Source organism: Natator depressus, chromosome 2 (assembly GCF_965152275.1).
Source record: "Natator depressus isolate rNatDep1 chromosome 2, rNatDep2.hap1, whole genome shotgun sequence".
NCBI classification, from domain to species: domain Eukaryota; kingdom Metazoa; phylum Chordata; order Testudines; family Cheloniidae; genus Natator; species Natator depressus.
The window spans coordinates 148,957,317-148,975,702 of NC_134235.1; the positions used below are offsets into that span (position 1 = coordinate 148,957,317).

At 40.1% G+C, this 18,386-nt stretch overlaps 1 protein-coding gene across 1 annotated transcript in view; it reads left to right on the forward strand.

The window, feature by feature from the left end:
- The window catches only part of GABBR2 (gamma-aminobutyric acid type B receptor subunit 2), an 813,006-nt gene that overhangs the window by 583,784 nt on the left and 210,836 nt on the right, over positions 1–18,386 (forward strand). The window contains exon 13 of the mRNA XM_074945100.1: positions 4,033–4,155. Coding sequence (XP_074801201.1) covers positions 4,033–4,155 — 123 coding nt within the window. The remainder of the gene's footprint in view (positions 1–4,032; positions 4,156–18,386) is intronic.

Here is an 18,386-nt window from a genome sequence, read left to right on the forward strand (position 1 = left end):
CATATTAATCAGCCCATAATCCTCACCAGGATAAGGGGGAGGCCTTGGTCTGCATGGCTGATGTCAGAGCCATGGCCTTCTACCTTGATAAGACTAAACCTTTCAGGAAGATTTCCAGATTCTTCTCGATTTGCAGAAAGAACAAAAGGAACTCCAATCTCTAAACGGAGGCTCTCTAGGTGGAAAACTGACTCTATTGGCAACTGCTGCCCATCTTGTAATCTCAAAGCACCTGCTGACATATGAGCTCACTCTCTGAGATATATTTCCACCTCCACAGCCTTTTCTTAAGAACGTTCCTATCATCTGAAATATGTAAAGCCACAATTTGGGCTTCTCTGCATACATTTGCCGAGCACTGTGCAATAATTCATAACTCTACTTCTGACAGTGTGTGTTTGGCTCAGCTATGCTTTCTTCCATACTGCAGTAGACTCCAATGCCCCGGCCTCCTTAAAGGGGAACTGCTTGGGAGTCCCCTAGAGTGAAGCACCCATATGGACACTACTCAAAGAAGATGTGGTTACTCATCCTATGCAGTAATTGCAGTTCTTTGAGATGTGTTCTACTATGGGTGCTCCACTACCCTCCCTTTCCCTCTTCTTCGGAGTTTCCGGTCATGAGGTTTCACAATAGAGAAGGAACTGAGGACGGTTAGCCCACACAGTGCTATATAGCAATGACATAGGGCATGAGGTGAAGTAACATGCATGCACAGGCTGAACAGACATGTCTATGAAAATCTCCTATTGAAGGTGCAGGGGGCATAAGTGCAGGAGCTCCCATAGGGAGATGCATCTTAAAGAACTGCAGTTACTGTCTTTTTCTTCTTCAAGAGACTGTTGTAGCAGTTTTTGCCCTGTCTGTTATAAAAATTGTTTTAAAAAGTTAGCCTGGAGAAAATGCCAAGGTGAAGGGGTGTGGCCTAAGCTTCACCCCAAGTCAGGATGTAGGCACCTAAGACCAGTGCCTCCTGCTGGCCCAATAGCCACTTGGGAGTCTCAGCTGTGAACCATCTCCTGGAGTGAGGCGCCTAAGCCATTTTTTGTTGAGCAATAACTGAGGAGGAGGAAGTTTCTAGTTACTATTTTAAAAAAGTGACAACTTGTGGAGCAACTGATAATTTTATTCCTGATATCTGAAAGTTTCCATAGTTTGAATGCAATTAAAAATATATATACTATAAGGATAAGTAGGGGAAAGCTTTTAATTTCCAAATGGAAGAAAAAAATGAAGTGAAATAATATGCACCTCTTCCTGCAAGTTTATAGAAACTCAATATAAAATACCATTATAGGTGGGGCTGGCAGGTTGCTTAACGCTTCCCATTATAAGACCCTGGTTTCAATTGTCTATAGCTTTGCCCTTAACTTTTATCCCAATGGTTAGAGCACCCACCTGGCATGTGAGAGACCCAAGTTCAATTTTCCGCTCCGCCTGATGTGAAGGATTCAAACTTGGGTCTCCACCTCACAGGAGAGTGCCCTAACCCCTGGACTTTGGTGCATTCTAGGAGTTCTCTCAGTCTCTCGTGTTAGGTCAGGAAGAGTGTTAGAGTGACCCTGCATGTGGTTAGGGTACTCCACTGAGAGGTAGGGTACCCAAATTCAAATACGATCTCCATATCAGGTTAATTGAACCTGGTAGTTATGAGGGGGGTCCATCACCTCCTCCTCCTAGCCATTTTGCATCTGTTTAGGTTTGCTCAGAGAAAACCTACTGGATCATGCCCCACAGGCGAGATGGGTGAGGGAACACCTAGTTGGAGGATCCCACTGGGGGTTAGGGGTGTGATAGGTGCCTGAACTGAGGTATGTGTGCACATGCTCACTGGCAGAAACTTTGGCACCTAGGGAACTTTAATACTGGAAGTGTAGGTGCCTACAGAATTAGGTGACACCAGACCAGGGGTTTTGAGGATCTCAGTGGTGCCTAACTGTTGGACTTAAGTCCTTTTATGTATCTCTAGCCCTTACTGACTATTTTTATCCCTCCCTATTAGCTCAATGTGAAATTCACCCTTGTGCCCAGGGACAGCACAAGAACAGCATTACTTATTTACCTAAGCCCTCCTTTGAGGCCTTAAGTGGGACTTAAGTGATGCATAGGCTTTGGGCTGTCCCTGTACACAGGGTAAACTTCCCCCTGACACAACATCCCTTAGGGTTAGAGTGTAATCTTACAGCTGGTCACGAGTAAAGGGCAGGGTGTAATTGTGCTATGCCAAGAGTAGAGCAGGAACCAAACTGGGACTGAGAGTCACAGTTGAGTGCCTGTTTCCTTTTCAGTCTGCAGGGGAAGTACGCAGTGCTAGCTCTTTTCCTGATTCAACTTCCCTTCTCTTCCACCCACTCCTTGCCCAGCTGTGCAGAAGAGAGAGTAGCAACACGGCGACAGCAGCTGCTTTCACCCCTACCCCCACCCTGCAGTGCCAGCCACGCTATCTTACTACCTGCTTACTCAGGGGAGCAAGGGTCATACTCTAGCCCTTAATTATGACAATATTAGATATATGGACTTTAGTAAGGAAGAAAATGGTTGCTGAACTTAGTATTTTTACTCCAAATAGTTTAAATAATTGGGGAAGCAGCTTAGTAGAGAATGGCATACAATATTGCAGTAGCTTCTCTGAGAATGGAGAGTTTACGCTAAATAATCAGGAAGGACTTTCATGTGTTTCCTTCATACTTATATTTTTAGTTATAATTGTCACATTTTTTAATTAGTAACTTGTGGAGTAACTGATTTAGAGATCATTTTATGCCTAAAATTTCAGTGGAAAGGACACGATCTGAAAGTTTACATAGTTTAAATAAAATTAAAAATATATGCTATAAGGGTAAGTAGGGGAAAGCTTTTAATTTTCAAATGGAAGAAAAAAATGAAGTGATACAATACATACCCCTTCCTGCAACTTTATAGAAACTCAATATAAAATAGAGACAGGGCTGGTAGGTTGCCTCACTCTTCCCATTATAAGACTGTGGTTTCAATTGCTTATGACTTTGCCAAAATGTAATCATTTGGGCTGAAATTTTCCATGCTAGGTGTCCCTCTCAGGTTGAATTTGTTTTAAAAAAATCACTAAAACAATTCACCCATTTCCGTGAATGAGACTAGGGGAAAAGGCATTGTTTTGCCCATTCTGGTGGCCTTTGCATTGAACACTGAAACGGGGGCCCTGTACAAAAAATGCTCTGTGGTTGTGTAATTAAAGGCACTATCAGCATGCATATGCACAAAGGGGCTGAATTAAGAGTCAACCTTAATTGTGGCATTTCTTAACTTTGAAGTGTTTGACTTTACATTAAAAGAACATTAAAGGTGAAGGTTTTTCTATGTAATAGCAGCATCTATATATCATTTCTTTACCCCTGTAAGGCTGTAAGTGTAGGATTTATTTTAACTAGTAAAGCAACTATTCCCTATTGAAATCTGGGCATATGCAAAATATTAAAGGTAACTGTTCTGAGTTACATGTGCAAAAAACCTCTTTTTTTCCTGTAAAAAAAGGAAATATATATTCCCCTTACTAGAAAACAGGATTTCAAACAAACTTGAATTGAAAATGTATCTCTAGCTTTTGCTATGGTGAGAGCTGTAATAATTAATGGACTTCTATATGCATATACATAGCAATTGATCTTTGAGATTGAATCTTCTCGATTTTTCCAGAATTCTGAATTTGTTAATAAGTATTTACCAGTCCTCACTAATCTCCTTTTGAGATGTTTTATATAATCGTTAGACACTGACATTAAACAGGAGACAAAACTACAGTATCTTTCTTTCACCCTAGACTAACAAATTTATTTGAGCATAAGGTGCCACAAGTCCTTTTCTTTTTGCGGATACAGACTAACACAGCTGCTACTCTGAAACCTTTCTTTCACCTGCTATTTCTGAAATAATTCTCTATATATTATTAAAAAGCCTGTTTAGCAACAATGCATGTTTATTCACTGCATGTGAGGAAGGCTCCACAGGAATCTGACTCATGGGAATGCCCTCCTCTGCTCTTTGTCCTTCCAGATTATTAAGGACCAGAAGCTGATGGTGATAGTTGGAGGGATGCTGCTGATTGATCTTTGCATCTTGATTTGCTGGCAGGTTGTGGACCCCTTGAGAAGGACTGTGGAAAAGTACAACATGGAGGTATGTCACGAAGACTAAGTATCAATATCTATAGTACCATGTCTGCTTCTGTAGCTTTCATTGAGCCTAGGTAAGGATACATGATGATATATTAAAACAGGCCAAGTAGAGGTTTTTTGTTTTTGTTAAAGTAAAAATGAAACTACAGAGGAAATCCTAGCTGCGTTCTAAATAAGGTGCTGCATCTGTCACTTTTAAAGATTTTTAGATGCAATAATGTTGTAAACACAGGAGAGTTCTCTAATAAGAATCTATAACAGATACTCTTGCAATAAATAATAGATTACAGAATCCATTAGTCAATTTCAGTAAACACATTCAAGACATCTGCGGCGAGGTCATTGCTTCGACTGCATTATTATTGTAGATGTTCAGGAATTATATTACCATTTCTATTTTTCTCACTTGTAAGACCACCGCCCCCATACACACCCATGCTCATTGCTCCTATTTTGATGCCATTCCTGGAAAGGTCATGTTGAAGATTTGTGATTGTCTGGAGATAACCGCATAATACCACTTTGTGATATTGTTCCTAGAATTAGAACATTTTGAAAGTAAAAGGAATGATCACAAAGTTAATGAAATATCCTATCTATATGCACATCAGCCCTGTACCTTCACATGGCATACTACGTACTTCCAACATGGAGATTGGAGATGTCAGTTAATCCAGACTTGATTTTTATGGTCATCAGTGAGGAAAAACAATTTTATCACCAGTGCTGCTTAGTATCTTCAAAAAGTCTGTCATTCTATTCTATACTATAACCTTTTATTCCATGATTTCTATATTGCACCAGCATTTTTGGAAAAGGATTTGGGATTATTTTGGGAATGATTTATTTGAGTTGGGTTTTTTTAGGCAAAGACATTTTCAAAACATATGTCATAGCAGTGTCTCCTAAACAGTGAAATGTGCCTTCCAAGAGACACTCCAGAGGGTGCAAAATTGTTCAGTGTTTTGAGGTTTGTTTTTTCAAAGTTAGTCTCCAGCTGTTATGGTTGTGGAGAAGAACTTGAAAGTGTGATTGAAATTAACTGATGTGGCGATATCTGCCTGAATTTGAAGAGAGCCTGAAACAATATGTCAGTGTCACTGTTGAGTAATATTGTAAAAATGAAAAGTAATGTTTAGGTCAGTTTTAAATAATAACTTGTATTTGAGCGATACTTAACATCCAAGTGTGTGTGTGTGTGTGTATAAAATAAAAAATCAGTTCATAAAGTATAAATTTAGGGACATGTTTTTTGAAATATAATTTCATTTCATTTAATTAAAATCCTAACATGAGTTGGCCTTTAACAATACAAGCTGGAACTGAAATGGGTCCTAATTGGTTTAATAATTTCTGAAGGAGGTCTCGGCTTTCAAATGTTTGGAAAATGCTGTGCTAAAGGAAATATAAATAACACTTATTGCTTTCTGCAGTGGAGTCTTCCTTAGATTGTGAGCTTTTGGGGGATAGGGATCGCCCTTTATTAAGTGTTTGAAAAGTGCCCATGTTGTAGTGGCTACTTCTGGAAATGCATATTTCCATTCAGCAATAGTTTCACCTTGTGGTATAGCATAACTTTACTGAAAAATGCTCACAAACAATTAACATGTACTCAAGCTTTTCACTGTCTTGCTTATTTCACAAAATATAGTTTTAGTAGGATTTTCTCCCCCAGAAAGTAGGCTCAGAATAAGTAAATGTCACTTTAGCCAAAGAAAAGGGTATTGGTGTGGGTCAGTCAGTCCACCTGTAAGTGCTGGTATAACTACCAAGGTTTCATACATCATTCAGTTCCACGTGTACAAAGTCTTTGTATCACATAAATACATACTTTATTATGAAATGAGAATAACTGATGTCCTTTCAGTGGGTATTTGTGCCTTTTGACCTCTGCTGACTTCATGTCCTAGCATAGCAGGCAGTAACGGATTAGGTGTGCAGACTAATAACTCACAGACATCAGTGATGTTAGAGAGTTTTCCTCCCTCTAGGGAAAAGATTAGTAAATCATCTGCAACCCGGTCTGTGTAATTCAGTCCCAGTTAACGTAAGCAGGTGGTGGCTCTTGAGCACGAACACCTGCAGCCTCTCTCACTCTTTCTCTTGCCTGAAAGAAGCAGAGTACAGGAAAATATCAGAAAAGTGACTGACCCATAATTACTTTTTTCAAGCATAAAGCTGGGAATGGGCAACAGGGGACGGATCATTTGATTACATGTTCTGTTCATTCCCTCTGGGGCACCTGGCATTGGGCACTGTCAGAAGACTGGATACTGGGCTAGATGGACCATTGGTCTGACCCAGTATCCTGTTCTTCTGTTGTATCACCTTCAATTAATCAAATTCTGTTTGATCACTTATTGTTTCCATGATTTGTTCCTATTTCCTAAAGCATTTGTGGGCCAGCCTTTTGAAAAATGCATATTTAAAAATAGGGGTGTGTGTGTGTGTTAGGTCATGGATGTGTACTCAAACACAGAGGCATATCCCTAATTGTTTACAGACCAACGTTGACATTGATTAACTGTGGTACCTTACTGTTGCTCTTTAGTATGTTCTCTCCATGTTTGTTCGATATTTTAAGATACTAAAATGTAATAACTTAAGTAGATTATATAGAAAATAATTAATGAGAACCTGACTTTTGGGCGGTCATACAGAAATTCTTTTTTTTTTTTTTAGTGCATCTGTTATCAGTCATTCTGCTCAGTATTTTTAGTTCCCCATGGAGCTTTAATATTAAATAGAAGTGGCTAGAGTTAGTGTAATTTTAAGGCTGTGAAATCAATCACTTAGAGATCAGGAAGTCTAAACATTCTTTTCCACATTAACTCACACATTGCATATCCTATATATTTCATTATATGCATTAATATAAGAAATAATACTGTAAACTGTTTGTAGGTTCCTTATTCTAGAGCTAAAGAGCTTGTGGATGTACAAAGGTGGTGCAAGCTCCTACAAGAAATTGAGGGTCTTCTAAACAAAGCTTAAAAAAAGAACGCCTGCCCTTTTTGGAGGCAAAACTAGCAAACCCACTTAAAGGTGACCTCATATTGTGTAGCTCAAATGAAGCCTCTGGGGGTTGTCAGAGCACTGTCATCAAAGCAACTTGCAAGATCATGACTGGTATTTTCCTAATAGTAATCCCATTTCTAACACACTGAGAATCTTTTACCCTTTCTCTGGGAAAGACATTTTTTAAAGAAATTCCTGGATAGATGTGGCATATCCAGAGCAGCATAGAGTACCAGGATCTCCATTGTGCATTTAATTTGCCTTAAAATCATCAGAACAGCCATATGAATAGCCTTGTATGCAGAGCAGTACTATTGAAAGAGCCAAAGATGAGTATTTGGAACTGGCCTTTATATTACTTTCCCTAGGATATGTAGGGCCAATTGTGGCCAATTGTGTATCTGATGTTATCCAGACCTCAGCTCAGGTGATGGTTGAATTAACTATAACTAAAAGATTGCTGTGGCTTAAATAATGGTTAGCTGACCAAACACCCAGGGCAAGCCTCTGGACTTTTCCAGTGAACGGGATTCTCTTCTTCAGCTGGGAACCACAGAAGAGATAGCCAGCTTTCATGGAAAAGAGAGCACTGCCCTCTCCAAGTCTGAGACATGTGGGTTGCACCTCTCATTTGGCAAATGCCAGAGACAGCTTAGTCTTGTCCATCAGACTCCCTGGCCTTCCACTTTCATTCTAGAGTCAGTGATTAGGCAAACAGAGTAATAATAATTTGGGCTCCCTCAGGAATATTTCCCTGCATTTGACCTCCAGTTACATATTGGATGACAATTGGTGGTCCAGGGGTCAAAGCCTTCCTTTGTGAGCTGAGTCCCACAGAAGAGCACCATCCAGAACGATGGGTCAGTTTCCAGATCAGGACAAAAGAGAACCAAAAAATCCTCAAAGGGCAGATAATGTAAGAAAAAAGCCAGGAAACACTCCAAAGGCTCATCCTCTTCCACTAGCTCTAGCTCCTTCTGTGAGGAAGGGGAACTCTTAAGTTTGAACCATGGTAGTCTCAAGCCAGAGAAGCAGGAGAAATGCTTTCTCTCAGAGATGTGACACCATTGGGAGCAAGGTGGTGGTCACCTTTGCAATCCTGCAGAAAAGAGAGGATGAGTGAGTAAATTCCAAGGGCAAATATCTCACTTCCAAGGCTGTGAGAATTTACCATTCCCGTGCCAACTTTCCCAGAGACCTTGCAGAAAGTAAAACAGAGGTCACCCGTAGGAGGGGACTGAAAGTTTGTCAGCAGAGCTCACAGCTTTTCTGGCAGTAACAGTTTTCACCCGGGACACCATATCCAAATGCAATGATTTAGACTAGATCCTCTGAATCATAATTTTACTCTGGTGCTAAAGAAAATATCTGCCTACTGTTTTCATGGTAGAGAGACATGGATTTCATGAGACTGGCCATGAGACTCATGACAGCAAGCTCTGTGGCTTAAACTCTGGACTGTGGATAGTTACTCGAAACAAATCCTCTTTCCTCAAAATTCTCATGTGAAAGCCTGTTTGGGGAAAAGCTTGATAGTGGCGGCTGACAATTCAGATTACTCTTTTCCAGTCCAAGCCACTGATTGGACAGCAATCGTGCCTGACTCCACCCAGAAATAGGCCTGGGGCCAAAATATCCCAGTTCTCAGATACATGGTTCCAGTTGACCTCTGACAAATAGGTAACAGAGATTGTGTGATATGATACTTTCTAGAACTTCAGGCACCACCACATCCTCTCTTTATTCTCTCTCTGGCCTTGATGGATGATGAGAAATATCAAATTCTCCTGAAGGAGATCTTGTAACTACCAGAACTAGGGCTAATTTTTTTCCCCAGAAGAAAGGTGCTCAGTGTTCTAATGCTTCTCCACAGTAAGAAAAATATCAGGAGTCAAGTTCTCCTTTACCTCAAAAGTCTGAGCAGTTTAATGAAGAAGATAAACTGGTCATGGAGATTTTAGCTTCTGCTGTCACTACAATATCTCCAGACCTCCTTCTGTGGGCTTGACAGAATATTATATGCACATAGCCATCAGACTCTGTCATTGACAATTTCTCTGGCTTACTTGTGGAAAATTACGACTTCGTATAATGTTACCTTTCAGATGATCCTTCAGCAGCAGCATCTTCACAAAGGTGCTGATAGTGATAAAGGTGAGGCTGAGGAGTCTAGGAACTCATCTGGGTAACATTCTTATCAGAGCACCATCCCAAGGAAGCTTGCAGGAAGCAACCCAAAGGAGTCTTTCCTTGCTTCAGATACATGGGTTTATAGTAAACTTAAAGAAATGTTCCTTCCTCCTTTCCCAAATGAACATTCACCCCGGAGTCAAGAGAGACAAAGAGGGCCAGAATTTTCACTATGCAAGAGAAGTTTGACCAGGTGCAGGCTCTGATCCCTGAAGTATCAAAACAAAGTGTTTTTCATCCACCGTTGCCTATGGCTTCTGAGTCTTCAGGTTTCATGAGCAAGGCAGCATATAAAATGACCAAGGAATACCTCCTACAGGCCTAGAACAAGTAAGCCATCCCCACAGAGGCAAAGGAAAGTGAGGATGTCATCGAAAGTTATTGAGACTCTCTGTTGGTGGAAATAAGAAGTCCATCTTATGCTACATGCATCCCTTTACAGTCTGGACCCCAAAATCTTGACCACAGATGCTAGCCTTTCTGTATGGGTAACACACACAGGGCCTACAGTGCCCATGGAACATGTTGTGGTTCAGAGACAGAATCCTGAACATTAGCCTCCCCTAAAGGTAAGGGGTGTTATGTTGGTGGTCTTTGATTTCTAGGATAACTTGAAAAAGGAGATTCAGTTATGTAACAGTGATTGTGGTATATATAAATAGACAACAGGGCTCAAGAAATACAAGTCTCAGTGTTAAAATGATGCAAATATGATCATGGGGGAGGGGGAAATTCACCTAATCTCCATCAATGTAACTCACAGTGAACACAAAGGCAGACTGACTAAGCCATCAGTAAATAGACAATTTAAATCAATGTTTTCCTGATATCAGGAGGTTAACCCACCCCCAAATGAACCTGGTTTTATCCACTCTAAATACAAAGGAAAAGTGTTTCTTCACCAGAGAAGCAGGCCAAGGGCTATTGCAAACTGACACTAGCTCACTGGTGGCCTAAAAGGATGCTTTGTGCTTTAGGCCCCAATTTCACTTTGAGAAAGTGTGATCCAGAAGATAAAGGAGGAAATAATGATAATTCTCATTACCCCAAAGTGGTCAAGAAGGTGTAAACACAAGTATGAACAAAGACACAAAATTCAGCCTAAAAATTCTAGGTTTTCAGCTCTTTTGCCTTTTTTTTTTTTTTATGGGATCGCCTAGATTTAGGCTTAAGTTTTTCTACCATTACATCTCATTTTTACTTTGTAAAACTGTCACAAAAAGGCTTTATCTTATTTTAAATGTAGGGGTATCTGTTAGCATGAAAGTGCACCAAGCAGTGGTCTGAAAATGTTAGTTAATTTTAAATAAATACAAATATTTTTCTTTTGTCCTACTTATTGATCCATCCCTACTAACTGTCTTTACCTCTCAGCAAGACTTTCAAGATGTAATGATCCAGAATGAAAAACTTGATGATTTCCTCTCTAGGGCTGACTTCATACAAGTCTTTTGGGTCCTTATTAGAGCTGGTCATAAAAATTCTGACACCGTAGCTTTTCATCAGCATGTGCCAAGTTGTCAAAATCAAAATGTTCCATTTAGACAATTTCCTGTCAGCTAACTCTCCCAGCTCCTCAGCAACCCACTTGGTGGGCTACAGGAGACCCCTGGTTTCCCAGCTTTCCAGGTAGAGATTTCAAAATCAGGGGTACCAGGGCTTCCAGGATCCACAGGTCTGGGGTAGCCCACTGACAGAGTGCCCTGAAGCCAGGGATTCATCCCCTTTCACAGAGAATTTTTTTTCATTCCAAATCCGAACAAAACCAAATTTGAGATAACTATATCCTCTGCAAAACAGAATGACCTTCTTCAGAATTCAAGTATATAGTTAATATAGTTCAGTAAGTCATTACATATATATATATATACATACACACACACGTGCAATATATATTTAAAAGAATTTAGGGTTTCAAGACAGCTTTAGAACTACAATTTGGAGTAAAAGGGCCAAGCCCTGGAGTCATATAGATAATGTCTGACCAGACTTCAGAATATGCCACTTTCACTATTATATTCCTTAAATACTTTTGCACCATCCCAATCTCCACATCTACAGTTTTTCTTTACTTCTTTCTAGGGTTTCTCTTTTCATCCTACTTCTAATTAGCATGGTAGCTCTTCTACCTCTGCTTGGCCAATATACCTGTTTGGTTTATTATAGTTTCCAGGATCTGTTTAGACACCAGAAATTATTGGTTTATTTTTCTTACAATATGCCTTTTTGAAAAGTAGGTGATATTATGATTATGAGCATGAGCTCCCCGCTCACTTTTGATCCATGAATATCCTGTCTTTCTCAATTTAAAGTGCTAAGTAACAAATCTGGATGACTGAAAACCACATACAACCAGTCGCTTTAAACTATTGTTCATTTTTTCATTTCTCTCTTTTCTTTTCTGTTCACACTTTTCAGTATCTATAAATTTTTTGTGGATGACTAATCTCACATGCCCAATTACAGAAAATGGTTTATTCCAAGAGGAAATATTATTTGATGTTGGTATTCATTAACAATTCACACAATTCAAGTAAATAAAAGAACAATTTCTTGTACTACAGCTCAATAAAGCTACAACTACAGTAAGCAGTTCCTCACCTTTTAATTCACTGTCTGTAAAGTTTTGGAAACCACTCTATTTATAACTAATCTTTTTTCCCCAACTGTTCACTGTAACAAAAAAGGTAGTTCTGTTAAATCCCTCTTCCAGGTCACTGCCACCTCACCGTGCATGTCTACTCTGCTACATATAGGATGGATGCCATTAAATATTTATTGCCAGGTATTATTATTATCTGGTTTATCGTACAGTGGTAGCTAAAATACAACAGATGCTTCTCTCTGCTTGGAATAAGTAATGTGTATCTCAGAAACAATTATATATTACCTGTGAATAAACTGACTTTTTAATGGTAATTGCTGCAGTCTTAGGACTAGCTTTTAGTTACATCTGTGCAATCGCTTTGAGCCAAATTGTGCACTGATTTACAATGTTTGCAGTGCCACTGAAATCATATTGGTCAGTAACTGAGATCAGAATTTGGCCCTAAGTGTGTGCAAGTAGCAACACATGCTGGATCAAAAAAGCAAGATTTTGTTGAGCATCAGAAATCTTGGATCAAATTATACAGAGTTCACCTGCTGTTTCACTGATGGCAGTTGGCAGGCATGGGGATATATGTTTCAGCAGAAAATTAGACCTTGTACTTCCATGACTATTTCCTATGTGTGGAGGTACATTTACAACACCACCTTTGAAGTGGCAGTGGTTTGAGCTTTTCAGAACTTGCATGGGTCAAGTTTTGGAGAGCCCTGAAAGCTTTGGGGAGCAGCAGGGGATAGTTAAAGGGGGCCATTATGATCATCTAGTCTGACTTCATTAAAAGGCAGAAGGCAAGTGTGGAGAGCTACTCTGTTTCAAATCTGTGAATAATTCATTAATTAAAAAAATTCCTTCTACCTGGGCTTCACCACCACCACCATGCACTGCCATAAGAAATAGTAATAATCTGACACAGATTAATGCAGACGAAAAAAATAAATTGAAAAATTTGAGAGTATTTTAGGTGAAGCAGTTTTCTAATTCTGTTATGTGTGTTCAGGTGCAAAGGATTATGCAGATTCAAAACGTTCTTCAGACAATCAGATCACATTCATCTCTCTCTCTGTCTGTGTGTGTGTGTGTGTCTATATATATATATATATATATATATTCTTTAAATTATGCTTGTTGGGCTATTCAATCAGCTAACAGCTGGATTACAGAGAACTAGTTCAAAGGTACATTATGAAATGAAGCATGTAATTGGCTGAAGTAGATTCTGGGGGTGTTCAGCCTACAACAGGTCAGGGCTTGTTAGTCAATTTGTTCTCTAAATATCATTACACCCATCTGTTTCCCCTGCTATTTTTTAAATAAATTTAATTTCTTTCCTTCCAATTTGAAATATTACAGACTGTGGGAGCCAAATGTCTCCTAAAATCTGTAGCTTGCTTTCAAAACCAGCCATTGTAGATCTCAGCAGGCAGTCAGCCAGCCAGCAGGTGAAACTGAGAACTCTTACTCTCAGCTGCTACTGCCTGCTGGCTACTGGCAGCCCTTCCAACAAGGGTGAAAATAAAGAGCCCAAGCCTTCTTCCATTAAAGTCAATTGCAAACCTCTCATTAGCTTCAGTGGGAACTGGACCAGGCCCAAAGTAAAAGTAAGTATTAAATGAGAGAATATGTTTTTAAAAAGAAACTTTTTTACCTTATTTTTGCTGATTTGACATCAGTTTCCAGGGAAACAGAAGACATGAGATCTGGAAGCCAGCAGCTGAAATTGACTCAGCTGGTGGCTAGTTCTGTTTCTGTTTCCATGGGAACTGATATGAAATTGGCAAATATAAAAAAAAAAACAGGGCAGCGTCGGTTCCAAGATGGCAGTAGGAACGGCTCCTTTCTCAGTTACTCAGTTAAAATGAGGGTTTTGCTGGTGTTTATTGCTTTGAGGAGCATTCCTTTTTTGGTTCTGGCTCCATTGTTCATTTCAGCTGCTTGACTCTACTTTCTAAATCATAGGAACTGCTATACTGCATCAGACCCATAGTCTCCAATAGTGGCCAGCACCAGATGTCTTCCAAGGAAGTTGCAAGTTACTCTGCCATGGATAGCTATGAGATAATCTGCCCACTGTGAAAATTCCATCTCTAATAATTAGAGATTGGCTTAAATCCTGAAACGAGGTTTTATATCCCTTCAAAACTCTTTTTTTAAAGCATTAACTTTTATAACTCTGAATATTCTTGTTATCCTTGTACATATCCAGTGCATCTTTGAATCTTGCTGTCTGCTTGGCTTCTGTGATATCCTGTGGCAATGAATTCTACAGGTGAATAAGGCATTATGTGAAAAGGTATTTCTTTTTATCAGTTTTGAATTTGCTACCTTTTAGTTTCATTGAGTGTGCCCTTGTTCTTGTGTTATGACACAAGGAAAACAGAAGGTCCCAAGCAAACCTTCTCTGTACTATTCATTATTTAGCACACTTTTGCCATGGCTCCCTCTTTTTTGTCTCCTTTCTAAGGTAAACAATCCCAATCTTTTAAATATCTTTTCACATGAGATTTCCCCCCATGCTTCTAATCATTCTTGTTGCCTTTCTCTGAACCTTCTCAAATTTTTCAATATCCTTTTTGAGATGGGGTGACACAGTATCCTAGATGAGGGCAAACCATTGATCTGTATAATGGCATTCTATATTGGCAGGCTATATTGCAGGGTAAGAGAACCTTCCTATCAGCCTCTTTTGAAGCTGCCAAATTCTGCCCCAAGAAGCTATCCACAGTGATAAACCACTTAATCAATTCTGAGTGTCGGCATCTTGCATCAGAACCGAGCACATAAGCACTGTGAAGAACCATCCTCCTACTCCCCCAACATGATTGTGCATATTCAGGAAAGCTCCAAACAGCCTGGATCAACTGTACCTATTCCCACCAACCAATATTTCACCTGAATTCCCAGAGTTCAGTGCGTTCATTTACTAAGAAGTTCTGGACACCATAAAGGCGTCTCAACCCAAGGTTTGTGAATCCTTCCTGACAGGTGAATGAAAGTCATGAGCAACTGGTGCCACTGATGACCAAAGTAGCCAATTTCTCATTCTAGGAAGGAATCATCCCTTCCCACTATGAAACACCCAGTAGTTTTACCAACTCTGAATAAACCCACCCTAAATACATTCTTTTAGCCAACTACTGCCTAGTATCAAACTTAAAGTCACAAGATGGGTGAAGTAATATCTTTTATTAGACCAACTTCTGTTTGTGAAAGAGACAAGCTTTCAAGCTCCACAGAGCTCTTCTTCAAGTCTGGGAAAGTTTCCATTCCTGAGCATGCTCATAGAGAAGCTAACCAAGGGCCAATATCAAGCTTACCTAATTGAAGCTAAAGTACGAGGCCCAGCACAATCTAGATTCAAACCAAGACGTGGAACTAAAACTGCTTTAGCAGCACTGGCGGATCATCTCCTGCCATCAATGGATAGAGGACAGACATCCGTTGTCATCCTCCCTGACCTTTCTGCAGCATTCAACACATTGACCATAAGATACTGCTAGTCTCACCAGAGAGAGGTAGCATGGGTCCAGAGTAATACACTAAATAGTTTGAGTCCTTCCTGGAGGTTCACACCCTAGGAGTAGTAATGGGGAAACTTCACCTCACCTACCAGACCTCTCATTTGTCAAGTCCCATAATTCTCTCTCTGGTCCTATTCAACATATACATGCAGCCACTAGGTGAATGGTTAGATGACATGGACTCAGACACAAACAATATGCAGATAACACACAGCTTTACGTAACCTTCAGCCCTTCATATGACCACAACACTACCACCAAGGTAGCCTCTACTTAGACAAAATCTGCTCTTTGATGAACAGCAGCTGGTTGAAGTTGAACCAGCAAGACAGATTATGCTAGTGGTCAGAGGAAGCCATTCTGAAGAGTTTGTAGCCATGGTGCCATCTCTTTGGTTGAAGGTGCACATCCACATTCTGTCAGTTCCAGAGGCAACACGTGGGGGCAGGCACATAGGGTCAGAAGCCTCCCCCCGCTCCCCTCCCTGATTTCTGCCAGGGTTTATATGCCCTGCCCTGAACCCCACTGCATACCACCAGCACCTTTACATCGTAAACCCCTCCTCTCCCCCCCGCGCGCGCGCACACACACTATTAACAGTTAAGCGTTGTCTGTGGTCAAGTCAGTCCTTAGTTTAGGCGTGCTCTTTGAGTCCCTTCCTGGCATCAGTAACCTTTCAGCTGGACTACAGCAATGCAATATACCTGGGCATGAAGACTTCAGCACTTAGGAAACTCCAGCTACTGCAGAATGCTGCAGAACAGTGCATCTCCTCAGCAACATATACTTGTCCTCCACACTCTGGCTTTCCATAGAATACTGAATCGTGTTCAAGGTTTTTGTCCTTCTCTTCAAGGTGCTCAATGGCCTGCGTTCATGGTATCTGGAAGATCACCTAAAGCTCTGGGATGAAGACCATTGTTGACAACTTTACTCTTCTGTCATGATGGAACTCTCTCTATAATAACAGTAAAGCTCATCTGTGCAGGAGACAGAAGTTTCTCAGAGCTGGTCCGAGATCAGAATTAACTCCCCCAGGAACTGAAGACCATCATAAACCTCGTCGCCTTCCACGTATTGCAACTGCAAGGCTTATTTCTTTGACTTTATTTTCCCTGGCATAAACACAGGGGTATGTGTTTGTTTATTATATAAAACTAAAAAAAAAACCCCACTCCATTGCACACACTTCCTTCCCTCGGGAGAGGATGAGAGAATAAAGACATGACAGATGTTAGCCACATTGCTTAATGCACTACTGGAAGGTGCTCAGATACTGTGGTGATGAATGCAGCATAAGAATCTATATAGGACAGAAATCCAAAATAGAAGTCATACTGCTGTAAGTCCTGGATCACCCTTGTAGCCTTTTTAAAATATAGCACACGTTTCCAACCCTTCGATTCTCTGCTTAGTAGCTGTTTTTCATGAGAGATTGTACATATTTGAAAGTAGCTCAGCCACTTCTTTCTTTAGCTTCTTCAGAACTCCTGGATGATACATGTGGCCCTGGTGATTTATTGCTTTTTAATTTGGAAGTTTATTCCAGGACTACTTATTCACACCTTAATCGCTGTATAGTACCTCATTTTTGTTACCAGAAAAGAGTGGATCTGGGGGAGATATCTCCCCAACATCCTCTGTGGTAAAGATTTCAAAGTGATCATTTGGTTTCTCAGCAATTTCTCCTTTTAGCCTAGGTAATCCACTTGATCCACTGATTCTTTTATGATATACTTAAAGAAATTCTTCTTGTGTTTCATATCTTCAGCTATTTGCTCTTTTAGTCCTCCCAATTTCCCTTTTATACATTGCCTGCTGTAATTTAAATAACCTTTTTTATTAGTTTCGCCATGGTTAGGGTTATGGGATTTCAGTTTGGCTCAAATAACCTCTTGAACTTTGCCATTTAGCCTTAGGAGATTACTTCTTTCTTTCCTAGTTCCTTCTTGGTTCAGCAGTACCCAGGCTTCTGAGAAAATGCCATTGCTTCTGTAAGTAGCGTTCATGACACAGCTATAGATTTTACGTCTCTTACTTTTGTCTTTGGGGCCTATTTGACTAGCATCCTCATTTTATTAAAATCTTCCTTTTTACATTTTTAGTGTGAATTGTATCTGTTTTTGGTATCATTCCTGCTTCTTGAATCAACTCATGCCTATTACTTAAGGCTAAATTGAGAACAGCCTCTTCTCTTGCATGCTAGAACTAGCTTTTCTATTGCTTCTCCAAACTTTCATTGCTTCTCTATGACCAGTTTGTATACATAGTTTACATAGTTGAAGACCCCCATTATTATCATTTTGTTAGACTCTACTGTTCCTTTGGTCTCTGATACCAAAGAATTCTGATGCTTTGCTGCTGGGCTCGGTAACTGTAATTACAATTAAGGGAGTCCTTTTATTTCCTTTTCATTGAACTTTTTCTGAATTTTATTTTATGTACACTTCTCCAGGAGGAAACAGAGAAAATGCACTGGAAATGGCTCTCCGATTTTCTGACTGGCTACAGTGTAGATTACAGCAGGGATTGTCTACCAGATGAGTATAGCTGGAGCATGCCTGGGGATGTGAAGTGAGTGGCCTAGGAGCTGTCTACCTGCTGAACACACTCCCATGGCAGGAGAATCTTGAGCTAAGGAGATGTTGTTACACCTTGCCCCCTTTGTGCCATCTGAGTGGTACAAATAAAAGTAAAGCAGAGACCCTGTCCCATAGAGTCTTAGTGTATAAATAGGAAATGGTTTACTAGCTGAATTTTCTATCCTCTGTAAGACCAGTGCATTATCACCTAACTTCATGAGGTAGATGGAAGAGAGAAGAATTTCTAGCTACCATGCTTGCCAGAACTGAGCCCCGGAACATCTGGACTTGCCACGTCAGTTATGAAAGTTTAAAA